Genomic DNA, 21,307 nt, shown 5'->3' with positions numbered 1-21,307 from the left:
AATGTACACTGCTTTAAATTTTGATAAGAAAAAGCAATATAACTTTAAATAAACTGTTTAAGAATACAAAAATTATTGGACCTACGGAGTAGTTTCGTCTAGTATTAATTAAATTCAATCGTCAAATTAAAATTAAGAGAGAATGAAAAAGCAATTGCTGATATTTTACAGAGAGGTTTTATGAGATTGTCATTGCGGATGTTTTAGTAGCCACGTATTCTCCTGAATTTTACTTAGATCGCAATGGATAAAACAGAATGCTATAAAGGACATATTAAGGGTGAACTAATCTACTAATGAAGATATCAACATTACAGATTTCATTAGGAAATTGATTTACTTCAAGGCAATATTTTTTGTTTAGTAAATCAAATTAATTTACTTAATTAATTTCACTACTAATTTTTGATTTGTTGTTTAATTTAATCAACAATTAATAGAGAACCCAATTACATTTACAACAATTTAATTTATTCCTTAATTAGAATGACTGGCTACTAATAAAGCATTGAATCTTCTGCAAGTGCTCCTCGAAGTCAAGGTATAACCTGTATGTCAAAAGGCATATAACCTCCATAAATTGAAGGGTGTGAATATAAGTTTTACCATTTAAAAAAAACTCGAGGAAAATGGGCCAATATTTAAGATTTTAAATAAAATAGATGTGTGTAATAGTTTTTGATTAAACCACTCTCGTGATTACATCTTATATTTGTGAACCTGGCCTTATTGAAAAAAATAAAATAAAATAAAGAATATAACCATGAAACAAAAACAAAAAACTATTAACTTACCACAGAACAATCGATAGAATCAATAGACAAAGAACTTGAATAAAAATGTAACGCCATTGCGGAAGTTAATTTATTGTTGAAATCTCTAGCACTTGCATCTAGTGTTGCATTTGGTGAATCTTGTGGTGTTGCAGCAGTGTGAGTTATGATGGGAGCACCTTGCGATAACATCTGGCTTTCTGTAACATCATCTTCAAACCATAGATAAAGACACCGAATTGGCTCTTAGAAATTAGTTTTAGCAAACTTTTTTCTTTTTTTTTAACCCAATTAACTGATTAAAATATACATTATTAATAACTTATCAGTTGCGGCGCTTATTTTGGATATAAGAGAAACAATAAAAAATAATTCCAAGCACCATAGCGGGATTCTTTTTTTCAATGAACTGAGACCACAAAGATGGAGAATGTACATAGAGAAAGTTAGCATCATGTCAAATAACTTGGGAGTAATGCTAGACCCGAAAAATATACATCATAGTGCCGAGGCCTATAGTCCTTTTCTCTTTTATTGTCTCATGACAATATAAGGAGAGGAGGTCTCGACAAAAATGGCGCTAAGTGAAATCCAGAGGCTCGCATGTTTGGACATCACGGGCTTCACTTCTACAAAAGCCTTGAAGACATTCGACTGACTAATTAACATCCACAACATGTCTCCCATTTAAAGTCATCAAGAGCACGAAAAGATAGTCGAGGACTTATTAATATCTTTGTATATGGTAGCAGATCAGTTGAACTTGTCTAACTACCTTAAATTAAGATTCAATCACACCGACTTGCGCCTTGTAACCTTCTTACAAGTTCATTTATAGCCCTTTTTATTTGAAAGATTTTGCTGAAAATCTTCATCAGATTTCTAAGAGCTTAGATTTATCATAGTACCTAAGGTTTCCTTTCTTCTATTTTAAATAAGATTTGTTTACTTACTCAGTTAATGGGTTAAAAACAGATGGTATAATTAGTCTAAACTGATACCTTTCTGTATGTTGCATTTTGTATCAAAATCACTTCTATTATGCAAATGTTTCATTTTCCAACTATTTTCCTTCTCTTTGCTGCCATTATCTTTTCCTTTTTTTGAATATTCTCTCTCTTTGTCACTTTTCATTTCCTATTTTTGTTTTATTTATTAATAATTTATTTTTTTTAGGTTACACAGAATGCTAAGAATAATATAAATACAAACAAAAAAAAAATTACATGATAGAAACTATCCTGTTCAGAGAGCGAACATGAACTATACACATCCTCACTATAACATTCTGAGTATTTTCTTTGCAAGGCAGCTTGCTGTTTGGCCAATTCTCGTTGTTCTCTTTCTCTTCGTTCATGTCTCTAAAAAAATAAATGTTTTTTTAGTGGCCATACTTTCATAAAAAAAAATAATCAATTTTAAATGTTCAATCTTTGAAAATAAAAATATTATTCTAACCTCAGATGAAAATCCTTCCACTAGAATGGCTACTAATAAGTTGAACAGGACATAATTTCCAAACGTCATGAGAGCAACAAAATATAATGCCGCCCAATGGCTAGTTTTCTCCATACCATTAAACAATACTACATTCCAATCTTCTTGTGTAAGTATCTAAATGAAATAATTGAGAAAATTAAATATCACATTTCTACCATTAAATATAAAAATTTTATTATTTTTATTGTTGTTATTAAGCATTGTTAATATTAGTTAATGGTTGAGTATACAAGCTTTGATTTAATTTTACAATTTATTTAGAACATTTTTTAAATATTATTAAAAAATTTTAAATTTTACAAAGCGAAAAAAAGAGATTGTAAATTATGGAAATAGAAAAAAAAGGAGATAAATCTATCCAAGCTTATACACTATAAAAATAAAAAATATGAAAATTAGCAATAAACAGATATTCATTTATTGTACCATCCGTGCACACTAATCATCAAACTATTGCTCCTTCAGTGAAAGTGATTGCTACAAGATTTTATTAAACAAAAATCTATCAAAACCAAATCTTTAAAATTGATATAATAAATAATTTTTAAAAAACTACAAATCTAATAAAATAAAAAAGTATAAAAATCTAATTACAATCACACACAGGATTAATTAACAGTAACCATTTAATATTATTATTTTTTTTAAAGAAACAAAGACCATACTTGACACATTAATTACCTGAATGATGTTGAATGAATAAATTTTGATTTAGCTCATTTAATAATAATACTGAATAAAACACGTTGAGCTGGCGTTATTATATTGTGGCATTATTTGGATGATAATTAGTGTGATCTATTGTTATTAGGTAATATTGATAAAATTAGTCCAACAGTGTTACTGAGATACTCAATATTATTTTTGAATTGATTTATGTAAATATGCTTCGAAATAATTGAATATTTGAAAGCTTTTGAATCAATCAATATTTTCTGATTGTACTGGTGCGAAAGGTTCAATGCCACAGAACTTATTTGAGGAATTAAAAAAAATATAGACTTGCTCCTTCAACCTCGCTCCAGGGTTTCGCAAATATTTTATTTATTTTTTCCATACAAAATAAACAAAAAACTTTATTTTTTAAGAATCATCTTATTTCCATGAACTATGTGTTCGCTTAGATTTTGGTATAGACTGAGTGGCAGCAGCTGTTTTGTGAAGTGGACGGCGGATTTTTAGCTTCTAAGCAGGTTAATTCTGATAGTCTTCGAATGTTTTTTTAACAACAAGTGTGTGAGATAGTTTTCATCATTATAAAAAAGTTGTGTACAAAATATATGTTGATAAAAATATGATCGCAGCTAATAATTCGTAAATGAATGTAAAGTTGGACAAAGAAATAACCAAAACATGAATCTCAGCTATAGCGCCAAGATTTTTGCAGTTACAGGAGAAGAAATCAATAACCTGATATCAGAAATTGCCACTCTCTCCTTTTGCTCTAATGTAATTCCAAAACTACAGATTTTCTATTTTAATCATAAATAAAATCCAAGATCTAGATCGGGAATCGAACCTGGAATCATAGTACATCTTAAATTTGCGGACCTAACCTCTAATCGCTCGGCTACCACAGAACCTGGAGGGCGCATGGTATCATTATTATACCAAACCATAATGTCCCAGTGGAAATTGCGCCCTTCTGGAATCACGTCTGCTCTTCTGATTTGCAGTAATAATATGCTAGGGTATTGAGTGACATGCTATGAATTCTAGTTAGCGATTATCTCAGAGTAACCTTTTTCGTGAATATTATCTCGCATATTTTTTGCATGGTTTATACAGGGTGTTCATTTTAACACGGCTCAAATGCATTTCATGCTTAAACGGTTAATCTGAGCGAAAAATCTAAAGGAATCTAAAATCAAGTCACATATTCTGAAACTAGAGGTAACGGGCAACAAAATTTTCCTCGTACCATTTTTCGCTCAGATTAACCGTTTAAGCATGAAATGCATTTGAGCCGTCTTAAAATGAACACCCTGTTTATAATATAAATGTTCCAAAGTTTATTGTTGCATACCAATGAAGATATTACACATTGTTACAGGTTATGTCTGTCTGACATTATGTGTTTACAAATTTTTGGGAGATTTGTACCCTTTCATCAGCCTTCTACGCCCTAAAAACACAATTAATCAGAAAGTTACAAAGTTGAAAACAGTGAAACATTCCACCAAATACCAAAGAAAGAAGTTTATTTTGAATCAAATAAAATTATTTTAAATAACTGGAATATAAAATTAAATCGAAGCATTTACATGAAATCAAAAAATGCTTTTGAATGGGGAACGAAAAAAGTGGGTGTAAAGTTAAAATTAGGTGTAATAAATACAATTAAATAATTCTATATAACATGTATCACAAGATCTAGATTTATAGTACATATTTTTATGGTTATGTATTTTTAAATTTTTTTATTTTATTTTAAAAGAAAGGATGTATTTTTCATTTTTTTTTTGGAAGTGTGTACCTGGAAGACAGTGACAGTGGCCCACAACATGGTGTTGAAGTGTTTTCTATCACAGACGCACTGAGGTGACTTGGTTACAATCTCATGGCAGGAGCACTCTCTTGAACCGTCCACCAGAGTACAGAACTTACCACCGAATAGGTACATGCCCAGGATGCTGAAAGAGTCACCCTTACTCAAATTATCTGTCACCCAAGCCCCTGTGTTTTTTTTTTACACATTAACGTGTCAAAAGTCCCCTGTGTTTTTATTTTAATTTATTTTTTATTAACTTTAAATTAGTAATCAATCACTTAAAAATAAAAATGATTAAATAAAACTCAAAAGTTAAAATTTAAAAAACAATTTAATGAACCAAAAATAAATTCACGAATAAAACTATAAATTAAAAAAAAAAAATCATGCACTTCGTTTATTTTAAATAATCTTTTAAAATGTATTATGTACTGATTTTCAAGCAAATTTATATAAATAAAATAATATATTATGAAACTTAGAACTTGGCTTTAAAAAAACCTCTGAATGCAGTGTACATGAGATAAGGATTTTTTTTTTTTTTACTACGAGTTATTCCGCTAAGTACCGAAATATTTCAGTTTTTATTATTCAAAATTTGTCCACCTATAAATTTTAATGTTATATATTTCAATGCTCATATATAGTTTTTCTTTCATTTCTGAAAATTGCAGGAAATTTCTGATATTTACAGATTACTCGCATGCAGTTAATTAATATAAATAAAAGAACGAATATATTTATGAGATGACGATGAAATATTCCAAATATATTCCTCAAAATTTAAAATGTGATTTATTTTTGAAAGTCACATTGTGGGAAAAAAAATTGTCAGCAACACATTAAAAATAAGTTACACCTATCAATCCATACTTGATCACTGCAAATCAAACTAAACCATTAATTTAATATAACCACTTTTTTTTGTATTTTAATTTGAAGTTTATCAGTCAAATGCATAAATTAATTTAAGATGCCATATAACTTGCGACAACTTGGATACAAATAAGAAATTCAATAATTAGGTAATTTCAATATTCAAATATTTATTTATAACACATTTTATTAATTTGTTATCATTTATTTTTAATTTGTTTTTGTTTTTTGTATATTATTGAACTCCTTGCGGCTAAAGTTTGGAGATAGCCCCTTATTTTGTAGATTTTTATGAAGGAAATGGTAGTAATAGCGAAATCCATTGCGATCTAAAAGATCTATTGTGGGCACTTGAAGTTTTAGGGTTCATGCATTGAATGTGGGCATCTACAAAGTGTATATGATTATGAGCTATAGTTTGCCTCTGGCTTACCCAATATTAGCTTACAGCAATTAGCTCTATAAGCCCTAGACGTATTGTGTGAGAGATTGGGGTTGTTGTTCGACGTCTTGATAAGCAGAAATAACCGTAGGTGGCCAATATTTCTGAAGTAGTGGCTTAATCATACAGTTCCCTCCGTAGTGGTACCATTTTTACCACATATTAAATCATGCATTAAACACTAACCTTGGAGCTACGGTCAAACTAGCAAAGCTCTCAGTCTTATTTTCTGCTTTTAAACTGATTTCATTTGAAATTCTCCATTATTGTGCTGTGGAAACGAATGCAAGAATATACAAACCTAATAGAAGCAGTGATACAGATGGACGAGAAGTTTGGATATTTTTGTTGAAAGAAGGCCCAATGGGGCATTGAGGAAGGAACCCTAGAAATAGTTGAGATTTGGTAAAATTGGATCAGAAAGTATAAAAGTCTATAATTATCAAACTTATAAAACAAGAAAGCACTGTGAATGTATTATGTTCAGTTTTACAAAATAACTTTTAAAATCATTTTGCTTTTACAAGGACAGTATTTGTTTATCAATTGCCGTGGGATGAAAGTATGCAAATCACAAATTATACTGTTATAGAAATATATGTGTTCAATTGATAAGTTGGGAGGTTTTGGTTAGTTTTACTGATAGGAAACCCATATGATGGCACTGGCAGATAGTTGAGAAAGAATTGTTAAATCTTTTAGAGGGCTGCAAAGAAGAGAGGGTGGATGGATCACAAAATTCTCTTAAATTAGGTAATTAAAAAACTTTGTTATTAGATAATTTCAATTAAACGATTTGAACATTCTCTTAAGCTTTGCGAATATTAATGAAGATCCATCCAAAGCGCTGAATAACAACTTAATAAAATATTAAATAGCAAAAAGACAACATTCTTTAGATTAAAATGTTGACTCTATATTATTTTGACATTAATGTTAAATAAAGAAAGGATAATATTGCTTGATTCTGAAAGTTATTATGTATCTTACATGAAAATTTCTTACAGTATTTAATTGTTTGCAGAGTGTTTTATTATTTATTGAAATTATTTATGGTTAAATCATTAAACTTCACGAATAAAACTTTTTTTTTTATTGACGCAAATTTATTGGAAGAAAACTATATAAAGAATTGAGCAAAGAAACATTCAAGACACCTTTTAAATGCTGTTGAACTGATATTAATACAAATATTCATACCTAAAGTAATAACAGAGCACCAATAAACATAACTAAACATGCTAATTCTAATGAATTATACCTATTTTGGTACCTAATTCTCTTTTATTGGAAAAATAATAAATCAAGAATGATATGAACAGAATTCTAATGATCCGTTCCTACCTACATATATGTACATATATGAAGATATAAAACAGTTTCATAATTGATAAGTTCCTACAAGTTACCCACTTTTTCGATTTATAAGGCACATTTTAAAAATAATAGCAAAACATAGGTTACAGCAGTATAACAGCTTACTACACAAGGATTACATCAATGCAATACGTATTTCTTTACATGATAAACATTTCTAGCTTAGGTTTCTTATCACTTTGCAGTCATTAGAATAAGTGAAGTTTTAAAGGAATCGGAAATATTTTAGAGAAGATAGCAATCGCAGCAACTTGCTGTTCACAAGATAATTTTAAGATGGAAGGCAAGTGGAAGACATTGGCATCCAATGCATTTGCTAGTTTCTTTGCTGCCCCCAAATTCGAAGATATATGATAAATTTTCAAAAAGTTTTTAAAGAAAAAGATTAAGGCATGTGAGTAATTAATGAATTCCCTCCTTCATAATTAACTCTTATTAGTAATTCACTCTCGTCCTCTCATTATTTTGTTTATTTTTCATGTTTAGTTCATTTTTATTGCAAAATTCTTTCTTTTTTTTTACTAAGCAGATTTAAGGATTATTCTTTAGAACACTGCATTTTAGTTCAAAAAGTTTTCTGCAACTTTATAAATATGTTTCAACATAGTTTCTTTTTTATTTGTTTATAAGCTGGTCTAAGCTCTATTCGTAAAAAATATTCGTTAAAATAAAAACAATTGATCTATCTACTGATGTTTACATTGTCAAAACGCCACAAAAGTAAAGTTACTTTCTTATACAAACGATATTGCCTTCCCTTGGGCAAAGCGTTATGATTAATTTCTGAGTCGTGGAATCCCAGTAAGTAGCGAGGATTCTACACTAAACAACCTGAAGAAGATAAATTAACCGAAAGATGGCTGACAGAATCATCGCTATTATAAAAAAATAATAATATTTAAATAGTTCTTTATTAGAAATACTGATGTTCAGCAAGAAAAATAATAAAAACATTTGTATATTATTCAGTTCATATTATTAGTTTCCCAATAAGCTTTTTAAAATCTTCAGTATAAAATATTAAAATTTTACTTATTCATTAGGGAAACCATTATTTTGCCTTTGTACCTAATTAATAAAGTTTTACCTCTAGTATTTTAGAAATTATTTCAGAGGGTGTAACAGGCTGCCTTCTCGTAGTCACTCCTGGAGATAAGCTTTATGCCAGAAGCTAAATAACCGTCAAAAGGTACAACCCTAGAGAAACAGAACAGGGATCTACTCACGAAGTAAATGGTTTATGTTATTAAACACTGAAGCACTAAGATAAGTGTAGACATTTGAGAATGTAGTAACCTTCCCACAGTGTTAGGATTTATAGATTACCTCACAAATACCTTAAAATTTTATATTAATCTTATAACAAAAGAAGTCACGCTTGAATCCATTATACAACTATGAAATAGATGAGTAGGGTATTTTAGTATGGACCATTAAGTGAACAGTTTAGCTCGAAAAGAGAAATCTAAAAGTGAGTTCATAAAATTGTAAAACCATTGTTTAGGAAAACAAAATACGATTAAGATAAAAGGAAAACCTTCAGAACGAGTAAACAAAAAATTCTTAAAACATTCAAGGATCAATGCGTATGGTAGGTTAAAATATGAATTAGACGCAAGGACTGCTTCATCAGGTAAGTTATTCAAAACTTGATCAGCAAACGAGAGATAACAATAAGTCGAAAGTATTCGCTAAAAATATGCATCCGATTTCATTGGTTATTGTGTTCTGTAATTTCACGAAAAACTGTAGAAGATATGAGATATCTTCGAAGAATAGAAGGTGGTAAAGCAAGAAGGGATTGTGTTTACAAAATACCACCCTAAATTGAAACGATACATAGAACTGATTAGGGGAACCAATTATGTGAACTCAACTGTGATAGGATAATTTAGAATGAGTGCGAAATATTTTAATATATCAATAAAAAAGAGAATTTTTATTCTCAAAAGACTTAAAATTCGAAATAAAATTGATCTTTGTTTACGGTATTTTCCTAGACCAGCGTTTCCCAACCTTTTTTGGCTTGCCTACCACTTGGTGGTAGTACATCGTGCTAATTTGTACCACTTCGAAAAATGATTGTATTTCGTTTATTATACTGGTGCCCAAATCTTCTAAATTAATTACTTTTAAGCATTCAACTACCTGTAAGTACCAATTAAATTTAATGTTGCTTGGATAGAGCTTACTCATTACAATCAGTCTTTTTAAGCAGATTTTTACAAAGTTATCAATATTATCATTTGTGAGGGAAGGGATTAGCTATGAGGTTAGCATACTGGACTCCCACGCGGAGCTGACCCATAGATTTTCTCTTCCTAGGAGCTTCTTACAGCTCACTGCCCGGTGATGGACAGTGTTGTCTGTAACGAGAGAATACTGTCCGGAGGCCGGCAGTGCACTGGAAAAAACTCCAGGCGCTAATAACCTCAGCTGTTGATGCGCCCCCCCAAAAAAAAAATTATTTGTGTTTTCGAGTTTTGGAAAATACTCCATGAAAGACAATTTAAATCCTGTTAAATGTGCTGTTATATTTTCTCGTATATCTTGAGTTAGACCAACCTTATTATGTACATAATAACAACTTTACTTTATAATATTTATTAATTAAAATAATTTTTATGTATTATTGGTAAAAACGTTTCTATGATATTTTTATGCTTTATTTTTTTTTAAATTTTTTATGTCCGCCATGATTGATTATTTTTCGCGTACCACCAACCAGAAACCCGCGTACCACAGGTAGGAAAACGCTGTCCTAGACTGAGAAACGAAATGTCAGAAGCCAACCATCTAACTGTAACGAAGAATAAGAAGAACAATCATAGATCGAGAAAATGTATTGTCTAATATGATAAACAAGAAAACAAAAATTATAAAAGTTCTTTATAAATCAATATTATTTCCTTTTCCTTTACTCGAATTATTGGCTAAGAAGAATGAACGCTGTAATGATTTTTGTTTTGTTTTTTTACTTTAACTTAGCTTTTCATAGGCAGCCAGCTTATGTGCAAATTATTTACATAAAAATATCTTCCACTGATGGGGAAAAAACTTCGGAAGTGACGATGCACTGTCATTTTCTAAACTTGAGAACAGCAGTACTGAAATAAAAAGTATCTGTATGGTATTCCTTTTTATTTTTTAAAAATTCTGTTAAAAGTTTCGATATAACATAGCACCAAACTCGTAGCAATAAATAATTATTCCATATCTCATCTACACAGCTGATATTCTTTAACATGGCTGGACAGGATTAATAAAGTATTGTCATAATATAAAACAAAAGCTAATTTGTTACTTAAACAAGAACAAAATAATCATATAAATTATACTTAAACTACCAAGTACGTGCATTTTTTTTTTAAAAAAAAGTAATCGATTAATTGGACCAAAAGTTAAGTTCCTTGACACACATAAAATTATTAAACTTAACAAAAAAAATTGTCAATTAAAAATATAATTATTTTTTTATATAACAAAAAAAATACTACTCCTTGGCGAACAAAATTTCTTAAAATAACAAATCTAAAATGAAAAAAAAAAAAAAAGGATCAACACTGAAGCGCTCAAAGAATAACTTTTATTTTGGGCGAGAGAGACGCCTTCATTTACTTATTAGTTTTTACTACTGTGACTAAATAAAAATAAAATAATTTACTAAAATATCAAGTGACGTCACTTGTGGTAAAAACTAGTGAGCTTTGTAAGCAAGTGCAATTTATTGCCTTAATAAAATTTTGGTTCTTAACATTTAAGCAATAAAAATTATATGAGAGTTTTGCCAATCCTACTAAAGCAAAAATTATAAAAAAAAAACAAAAATCACAGTGCTGTGTAGTTTCAAAATATTATAAACTGATAAAAAAATTCTACAATTATTAGGTGAAAATAATAATAATAATAAAAATAAGAATCATGGGCGACATGTAAATTTTTAGAACAGAATGGATATGAGAAAAATTAAATAAACAATTAAGGAATGGAAATATCATAGGATTTTTGGAAGAATTGGTTCCTGTTTCGTGAGGCCCATTTTTTAATGATAAAAAAATAAAATAAATCAATGAAGTGATGATTCAGTGATTAGTATGTGACACATTTATCAATTTTTATTTTTTTAAAAAAAATAAATTATACTTTCCACAAAGAGATAATAATTGGCATTTATAGCAGAACCTAATTACTATTCCTCTGATGGAAGGCAAACTATTGAAAATGTTAAAATTAAAAAAAAAAAACAGAAAACATTTCGTGTGCGTAAGGTTCCTTGACAGAGGTGACGGTTGTGTTTTTGAAATATTAAGTGTTAAAATTGAAGAAAATGAACAAAATAAGATAAATAAATTAGAAATAAACCTTTTTTTTTTTTTAAAAAAAAAAAGAAGTATATATTTATATATTTTATACAGATAGGAGTAGCTCCAGTCATTAAATGTGACGTTTCTACAAGACTACTTAAAAAAAGGAAAATGGCTGAGGGGCTAGGATAACAAAGAGAAAACAGGTAAGTTATTTTAAAAACGTTTAACATTAATAAAAGCTCTGAGCGTAATTATTTTGAAAATAAATACTTTCTACTAGAAAATAGTACAATTGATTAATAATTCACAACTCTAATTCAAGCAGGAATCGATAAATAGAAAATGGGCCATATGATGTAAAATCGAATAATAAAACACAGCACAGGATAACCTAGTTTATTAAAAAGTAGAAAACTAAATAAATATAATTATTAAAACATTATTAAATTTTAATTATTTATATTCATAATTAAATGTGAACTTAAAATCAAAATTTGGAAAGATTGTGTAAAGAATTACGCGAGGTTATGTCGAAAAAAAACCTGGAAAGTTAGGTTGTCAGGGATTCTTTATTTAATAATAATACTAGTTAAAATTACTGTAGCCAGTACTTCACAAATCTTGATCTCCTGATGATAACCCCTACACACTACCTTCATAGACACAGGTAGTTGATGTGGAGAACTATTTGGGTTTAGCGAAACTATAGTTTAACATCATGCGAAAAAAACTTATATCCCTTTTACACTTTCAAACTAGGGTAGTCACTTGATTGAGACTGGGTGGAAGGGTTATTTGAATCCAGAGCGGATTCAGATAACTGGTTTTGGCATTTCCCTAAACCAATAAATGAAGGTTGCAATGAAATGGATTCCAAATTATATTACAAAATATTAACCAAATCAAATACCTCCGGTATTAGTTCGTTAGAACGTTAGTAACTCGCTCTGGCCGGGGATGAAATGCTTAAAGAAGCTATGTAGCGTTTAATCAAATATTGCCTCTAAAGCCCGAATATGAAGTGCATTGGTCTTTTCAAAAGTAGCTAGGTTCCACCTAGAACGCCCTACCTGACAAAGTAAACACAAACAGAAATGTAGGCCAGCCACTTCAAACTATAGTTATAGTAATAATAATAATAAGTAATAGGCGCTAATAACCTCAGCTGTTGATGCGCCAAAAAAAAAAAAAAAAAAAGTAATAATAATATAAAGGGAAGGGATTAGCTATGAGGTTAGCATACTGGACTCCCACGCGGTGGTCCGGGGTTCGAATCCAGCAGCTGACCCTTAGATTTTCTCTTCCTAGGAGCTTCTTACAGCTCACTGTCCGGTGATGGACAGTGTTGTCTGTAACGAGAGAACACTGTCCGGAGGCCGGCAGTGCACTGGAAAAAGCTCCGGGCGCTAATAACCTCAGCTGTTGATGCGCCAAAAAAAAAAAAAAAAGTAATAATAATATAAAGGGAAGGGATTAGCTATGAGGTTAGCATACTGGACTCCCACGCGGTGGTCCCGGGTTCGAATCCAGCTGCTGACCCTTAGATTTTTCTCTTCCTAGGAGCCTTCTTACAGCTCACTGTCCGGTGATGGACAGTGTTGTCTGTAACGAGAGAACACTGTCCGGAGGCCGGCAGTGCACTGAAAAAAGCTCCGGGCGCCAATAACGTTAGATGTTGACGCGCCTTAAATCATAAAAAAAAAAATAATAAGAAGAATAAATAATATGTACTGTAGTACTGGGTTCGATTCCTGGACTAGGCCTTAGAATTTTTTTATAAGGTTAATTAAAGAAATTTGCAGTAAAGTTCGTTTGCTTGTCGCCTCCGTCCACGATACCTTAATTTGGGTAGTTGGACGTAAAGCCGACCTGAAAAAATAGGCATTACTTTACTTTGCTACTAGAGCATTTTATTCAAATTCCTAAATTCCCTGACAACTATTCAGTTTTCTCTGCACAATTATGCACAGGTATAAGGCGAATAAAGTTTGATTTTATGTAAACTTTGTTAAATTTTGAATTATCTTACTTGCAGGTTCAAAAAACTGTTTTTTTTTAATGCCTCAATCAACGCAATCCGTACTTAAAAGCAAATATTGTAAGAAAACCATTACATTTTTAGTAGTAAAACAATAATTGCAGGCCCAATTTTCTATTTCGATTACCAAAATAAAATTTAGGATTTTAAAAAATATTACTAAGTTATATTTTTTGAAAAAAATCAAAATACTAAAATAAGTAAAATAATTAAACTTAAATAAATACATTGCATGCACATGCATTTTTTAATAGTAATAATATTAAAAAAATTTATCTTTAAAAAAAAATAAAGTAATTACAGAATTCAAATATTTAATGCGCAGACGAACTGGAAATACAATTATAGTATACAATATGAGGGGGATAATACATGCTTGACAGGTACAAAATTTGAACGCGGTCTCAAAGCCCTTGTCACTGTCCCGCCAAAACTTAATTTTTAATAAAATTTAGATCTGGTTCTTGTTCGTGTACAATGTTCCTTGTTCTGTTGTGAAGATGTTGAGAAAAAAGAAAAAGAAAATTGAAATACTATACCTGGCTTCTGGAGAAATTTTGCCGAACTAACGGCCAGGATTTTTTTTATTTTATTTTAACACATAGATTAAAAAATAATAACAAAATAAAAAAAAAAGGATACAGAAATTTTAAAACGATATAATGAAAGTGGCGTGAAGATATTAAAATAAAATAAAAATTAACATAAATCTGAAGAAAATGATAAAGGAGTGAGATTTAAAATGTAAACAAAATAAAACAAACAAGAACATCGAAGCAAAAGCAAGGAATACGAAAGGAAAGCGGGATGCCTTAATGTTAACATCAGATTATATAAGCTGGCAATCCCTCTCGTTTAAAGGTTTTATGGGATGTTAGCAAAAAGCACAAACAACTTGGGTTACTGGTTTAAATACCATAATAAAACTGATACACAATTCTAGTGGTGTTACAAATTATAAGAAATTAATAAATAAGAATTAATGAAAGAATAGTGGGTGAGATTATATTTAAATTTTTAACCAGTTTAATTTAATTTATTTAAACAGTTTTTTTTATTAAAAAAAAAAAATACCAGTTTTTATTCCTATTTAAATCAATAGAATTAGTTAAATTTTTATTTTTTAAAGTTGGACCGGTGATCAGTGAGAGGGTTGGTGGTGATATACCTGGAAAACAGTGACAAGCGCCCAGAGCAAGGAGTCAAAGTTCTTTCTGTCGCAAGATTGATCACCATCTGACGTACGATCGCAAAACTGGCATCCGAATAGGTTCATCCCAAGTATACTGAAGATAGAAAAAAAAAAATTGGCGGAGTGCCGATATTATTCATTTTACATGTAATGAAAAAAATAAAATAAATGAATAAAAATAAAATAAAGTAAAAGTTGAAAAAATAATGTAAAAGTAAAATCAAAAGAAGGTAAAAGCTATTATAAATTTTTATTATTACAAGGGTTGGCGTGCAATCCCTTCCATTTTGATTTTTGATTTTATCTTTAGAATAACATTAAAAATTCCTGTACGTAAATTTCATTAATGGCCGCTCTTATACATGCTATGATAAAACTGTTACGATTTAACCATGCAGTAAACAAAACCCACGTCCTAATATTATTTGTAAAAATTGTTGGAAATCTGGGTTTACCTACAACAAATCCTGGATCTGAAGGTTTGTACGACATATCACGAAAAAAGTTATTATTTATTTTTTGCTATAATAAATACTGGAGCGTATTTAGCATTCTGTGAAAATGTTAATGATAATTCTTTGACATTACAGTTTTATGTATAAGAATTAACAAAGAACTGTGCATGCCGATGTAAAATTGCGTTAATGTAACTTAAGAGAATAACTAGTCTTTTACGAGGTGTGTTCAAAAAGTAACGGCGTTTCCAAGATGGCCGCGAAAACGTTGAAGATGACGAACGACCTGGACGTCCAAGCACATCAACAACCGATGAAAACGTGAAAAAAGTGAAAGAAATGGTTATGAACGATCGCCGAATCACAATCAGAGAAGTCGCTGATGATGTTGCCATATCAATTGGCTCATGCCATGAAATTTTTTCGGATGTTTTGGGTATGAAACGTGTGGCAGCAAAATTTGTTCCAAAATTGTTGAATTTCGAACAGAAACAGCGGAGAATGGAAGTTGCTCAAGAGTCACTCAATGAAGTCGACAACGATGCGGATCTACTGAAACGTGTTATAACAGGTGACGAAATATGGGTTTACGGATATGATGTCGAAACTAAGGCTCAATCGTCCCAGTGGAGGCATTCTGGATCGCCAAGACCGAGAAAAAGGCTCGACAAGTGCGGTCGAATGTGAAGGTTATGCTCACTGTGTTCTTCGATTTTAATGGCATAGTGCATCATTAATTCTTGCCACAAGGTCAAACAATCAATAAGGAGTACTACCTACAAGTTCAACGCCGTTTGCGTGAAGCAATCCGAAAAAAACGCCCGGATTTGTGGCAAAACAATTCATGGATTTTGCACCACGATAATGCACCTGCTCACACTTCATTGCTTGTTCGTGAATTTTTGGCCAAAAACAAAACTTTAACGATGCCCCAGCCTCCATATTCGCCAGACATGGCTCCATGTGACTTTTTTCTATTTCCAAACATAAAGAGAACATTAAAAGGCCGTCGTTTTACAAGCATAGATGACATTAAAAGCGAATCGCTGAAAGAGCTGAAAGCTATCACAAAGATCGAGTTTCAGAAGTGTTTCGAGGATTGGAAAAAGCGCTGGCACAAGTGTATTGTATGCGAAGGGGACTACTTTGAAGGCGACAATATTAATGTAGATGAATAAATAAATATTTTTTTCAAAAAACGAAAATTCCCGTTACTTTTTGAACACACCTCGTAACTAGTACTAAACTAGTTTTTAACTTATAACTTCTCTCAGGCTGTTATCTCTAAGAATTTGCTTGGTGACAGAGAATTCCTTCAAAGTAAAGGAGATAAGGTGCAAGCTTTACGTTTTCTATTGACTGAATCCAAAAGACTATTTATCAGTCAACTTATTGACTAAACTAAGCAATGAGAAGGTGCATCACCTGACCTCTAAGAGAAAACTTATTTTAGATGGCTTAAAATTGCAAGTAATGAAGTAAGATATACGCGAGGTCTGTAAATTAAGTAATGACTGATTTTTTTTAAAAAAATTTAAATTCTATATTGTCACCTTCAAAATAACTTCCTTCTGAAGCCACACAGCGCTGGAGACGTTTCTTCCACTCCTCATAGCAGTGCTCGAACTCCGATACTACAATAGCCTTCAGCTGGTCGGTTACAGCCGTTTGAATGTTTTCGACTGTCCCAAAATAGTTCCCTTGAGGTGATTTTTCAACTTCAGGAAGAGAAAAAAAGTCACAAGGGCTCAAGTCAGGCGAATAAGGAGGCTGAGGAGCCACAGGAATGTTTTTACTGGCCAAAAACTCGTTTATCGAAATTGCTGTGTGACAAGGAGCATTATCGTGATGCAACACCCACTTGTTCTTGATGTTTGGTCTCACACGAATGACCCTTTTTCGAAGTTTTTCAAAGAACCTCTCGGTCATCAAATTTTGACCAATGAATTGGAGATGAGAAAAATTTGCGCAAAAATGGTTCCAAAAAACCTTTCGCATAACCAGAAGAACATCAAGGAAGGAAAGGTGCCTTGACTTTTTGGATTTAATTGACCCCCATTTTCTGGAAAGTGTCATTACTGGTGACGAGTCTTGGGTGGCTCTTCAGCCTCCTTATTCGCCTGACTTGAGTCCTTGTGACTTTTTTCTCTTTTTTTGTATGCCTTTTTTTTTTGGCACTGGCTTTCGCCATACCAGCATCGTCTAGGTGCTTATCACTAGAATATCACTCACTCTCCATACTTACTTATAATTACATTCGCTTCACACATTCATCCCTCTACTAAATACAACTATTTACATAAACTACAGCTAATGGATGTATCAGTACTCTATATTCCTGCCATTCTTTTTTCTCTTTCCAAAGTTGAAAAATCACCTCAAGGGAACTCATTTTGGGACAGTCGAAAACATTCAAATGGCTGCAACCGGACCAGCTGAAGGCTATTCCAGTATCGGAGTTTGAGCACTGCTTTGAGGAGTGGAAGAAACGTCTCCAGCGCTGTGTGGCTTCAGAAGGAAGTTATTTTGAAGGTGACAATATAGAATTGTAATTCTTTTTGAATAAAAAAATCAGTCTCATTACTTAATTTACAGACCTCGTACTTTTATTGCATAGAGGGCCATTTTATCATTTACAAAATTATCGAAATTTCTTAAATGTTAAAGTCACTTGAAAATTAAAAATTCTTATTTAAATCTTGATAGCTCTGTTAATCATGAATGACTTGATTTCTTTATTTCAGTTTTCATTTACATTCCAACACAACCCGTAGGTGAGTAAAAAACAAAACAAACCAAAATCTACAAAATATTTTAAAAACTAGAATGTATTTCTACCCGATTTTTATTAAGATGCTCCACAAGGTGGTACTTTAAAACCAGCTCCAGCGAATTTAAATATACATGTTTCCATTTGTTAAGTTGATAAAAAAAAAAGCTTACAAATTGAGCAGAAGACGCAGGATTTACTTCTGTCATGCAGTATTATGAATATGGAGGTGATTTGTAGCGAAACGATAATAAAGAAAAAATAATATCACCAAGCAAAAATTCTATGCAATTTCTTAAAATGAAATCGCAATAAGACTAATATGTAACAACTCCTTTATGAAAAAAAAGAAGATCTAAAATCGGTTTCATATGCTTAACCACTTTAACTTGACCACCCAACAAATGAACAGTCCCAATTATATATTTAGGTCAGTATAGAGATTCAGTTTTAATTATAATTAACGCAGTTTTATCATTATGTGTTTTGCGGCTTACACCCAATCAAGAAGTAAAAAAAAAAAAAAAAAAAAATACCAAACTAAATATTAAAAACAAAAACTAAAAACTCATTTGATAGAAACTGTAAATAAAATCTTAAAAGTCCATTTGTGCTTATGAATGTTACATGATTGTTGCTGAAAGCTGATAATGTTAGGATGTAGGTTTTTAAAGTCTCTCCGTAAGTGGCATAAACCTTGTTTTGCTAGCAATACAGATTTAAAAGATTTTTCTATTCTAGTTTCTATCAATCGTTTAACCAAACAATAAATTAAAATAAATAAACAGTAAATAAAATCGGAATTGGTCACCTCTGCCTCTGAAATAATATTTCCCAACTTTCATTAAAAGAAAATAAAATAATAAAAACAAAACTGAAATTTAAATTTCGAAAAATTTAATAAAATTAAAATAAATAAATTTAAGAATATAGTGTGTGTCACCTACAAAATCCAAATATTTTTGTTTTTTGTTTTTTTTACAAGTGTGAGGTATTAAAAACAAGGCGGTAATAATGAAAAAAAGGTCTGGTGTGAGAAGGTAAAACTTATAGGGAAAAATAAAATGGTTCATTTGAATTCTTAAATATCACAGATTTTCTCTCTTTTATTAAAAATAATTATTATTATTTTGCTTTAGGTAATTTTTGTTTTCCCTTTAACTGAAAAATGAGGATAATTTGGTATGAGGATTATAATGCGACCCTACAGCTCATCCTGCCAAGCCTTGCAGCCAAACCTCATTCTGTTTGTACAAAATTAATAATAAAAGGTGATAATAAAAATGTAATTATTATTTTTATAAAAAAAAAGGACAATATCCTTCAAAATTGCTTCAAAAATATATTGCCAGCAAGAGATTTGACCAAACTATTAAGATAAATCATTATGCAAAAAACTTTAAAAGTCAATGAATTTTATTGTCACATTATGTCACATAATGAAGTTAAGAAACCTCGCAAGTACCTTGATTTGTACTCGCCAAAATTCTAACCAAAACTCCAAAACGTGGGTCAAATTTTGTTCATCTATTTTTTTTTTTTTTTTTTTTTTAGTACTAGCTCTTGGGTCACTAATGCCCATTTGCACAAGAGTTAAGTTTAAAAATTTTAAACTGAATATTTTCAAAACTAAACATCATTAAAGTTCAGTTGGCTTAACTGGGTAAAACGGGACGAAACAAGTGCTATGGAAGTCTCTTTTTACAAACATAACTGAACAAAACCTTACAAAAGTGTGTTTTATCTGAAGAAAAATCTAAATATGGTTTATTTGCTTTGGGTTGTCGATTTTTTTAGCAAACAAAATATGAGTAAAATTACACATTTTATTTGATATTTTGTAAACACTTTTGCTTTATTGCAAATACTACAAAAGCATTTGTCGTCATTTGCGTTTTAGAACTGTAATGATCAAACTGAAGGTTATAGATAGCATTTAAATTGCTTTTGTGTCAATGCGTGATTGAAAAAAAATACAGATAGAATATAAATTATCCACATAATTAGAAAATCTAAATCAACCTGCTTGAACAAACAAATGGTTGCCTAGCAATTGTGGGTCAGTGAAAAAGCTTGCGCGGGTCAGTGTCTGACCCGCGGGTCATAGGTTCGCCATCACTGCTCTAGGCTCTGATGAGTGTATCTATAAACAGATCTTTTACTGACTTCAGCATGCTCCTTATAAAATACTTCTGTCTCCACTTAGGAGGAAATGGATCATCCATTTCCTCAGGGAATTTAAATGTCCCAACAGAAATCCCACACTAACCATATTCAAAGAAGTACACACTTAGGGACCAGCAAAAGTAATTTATATATGATATTTGTGTCAAGCGTAAATTCTTGCCCATTATCAATGCACATGACTTCACAATTATATATACGGCCTTCATTCTATGAAAAATACTGTTACTTATGGAAACTACAATAGAATTTTGAAGTCGCAATGGATTTGGCTCCAGTAAAGGTACTTTCGCTGTAATTAATATTTTATTTATCTTTATTGTAAGGAAATGATTTAACTACTCTTCAGGGTATTGATCACCCTGTAATAATATTGTAACTGAACTACAAGAACAACACTGATAAACCAGTAACTGTTTGATATCCTACGATCAAATAATGAACGTAGATGTACAGACGTATTTGAGGTACTTACTTTACTCCATACAAGATATAGCTTCCCTTAGAGATAGCTTCAACTAAGGGAGTAAAACCTTGAAATCCAAAGAATTCCACTGTTTTAGAGGTTGGACGTAGGCCTACACCTCAATTGGAAAATTAAGGAAGGGCTCTTCATTGGCTGTAATGCCAAGAAAGAAGAAGGAGATATGCGTATACAATAAGTAAGTACTCTACACGCACCACATTTGATTACAGATCATAAGAGACACAAGAATGGTAATCTGAATACAACTCTTCACCGTCTGGCCACTCAAGGTCACCATAGTTTTCTGCAAAACGCATCTAAAGTCTTCACCGTAGAAAAATTTGTCTAGCATTTAATTCTTATCAATCATCAATTCTTCTTAAGAAAAAATAGAATTTGGAAAAGGTGGGAAGTTGTGGAGATTATTAAATACCTA

The 21,307-nt window shown here is 31.0% G+C and overlaps 1 protein-coding gene and 1 long non-coding RNA gene across 8 annotated transcripts in view; one reads left to right on the top strand and one right to left on the bottom strand.

The window, feature by feature from the left end:
• Positions 1–21,307, bottom strand: part of Ca-alpha1T (Ca[2+]-channel protein alpha[[1]] subunit T) — a 673,619-nt gene that overhangs the window by 28,178 nt on the left and 624,134 nt on the right. For 4 of the 7 annotated variants that reach the window (XM_074140612.1, XM_074140616.1, XM_074140615.1 and 1 more), the window contains 5 exons: positions 4,750–4,906; positions 2,232–2,387; positions 2,000–2,134; positions 1,775–1,910; positions 795–985 (listed from right to left, as the gene is read on the bottom strand). In XM_074140612.1, coding sequence (XP_073996713.1) covers positions 795–985; positions 1,775–1,910; positions 2,000–2,134; positions 2,232–2,387; positions 4,750–4,906 — 775 coding nt within the window. Of the gene's footprint in view, positions 1–794; positions 986–1,774; positions 1,911–1,999; positions 2,135–2,231; positions 2,388–4,749; positions 4,907–14,972; positions 15,091–21,307 lie in introns of all 7 variants that reach the window. The other 3 variants (XM_074140614.1, XM_074140619.1, XM_074140613.1) reach the window with 2 other exon arrangements.
• LOC141460533 (uncharacterized) lies at positions 7,565–15,069 on the top strand. Its single transcript, XR_012462122.1, has 4 exons — positions 7,565–7,853; positions 8,573–8,688; positions 11,875–11,969; positions 14,934–15,069. It is a non-coding gene; the product is annotated as an uncharacterized lncRNA (long non-coding RNA).

Source organism: Rhodnius prolixus, unplaced genomic scaffold (assembly GCF_049639745.1).
Source record: "Rhodnius prolixus isolate KJV_2025 unplaced genomic scaffold, Rpr scaffold_6, whole genome shotgun sequence".
Taxonomy (NCBI): Eukaryota; Metazoa; Arthropoda; class Insecta; order Hemiptera; family Reduviidae; genus Rhodnius; species Rhodnius prolixus.
Note: the sequence above shows the minus strand (reverse complement) of the source record. Positions and strands in the feature narration are given on the sequence as shown.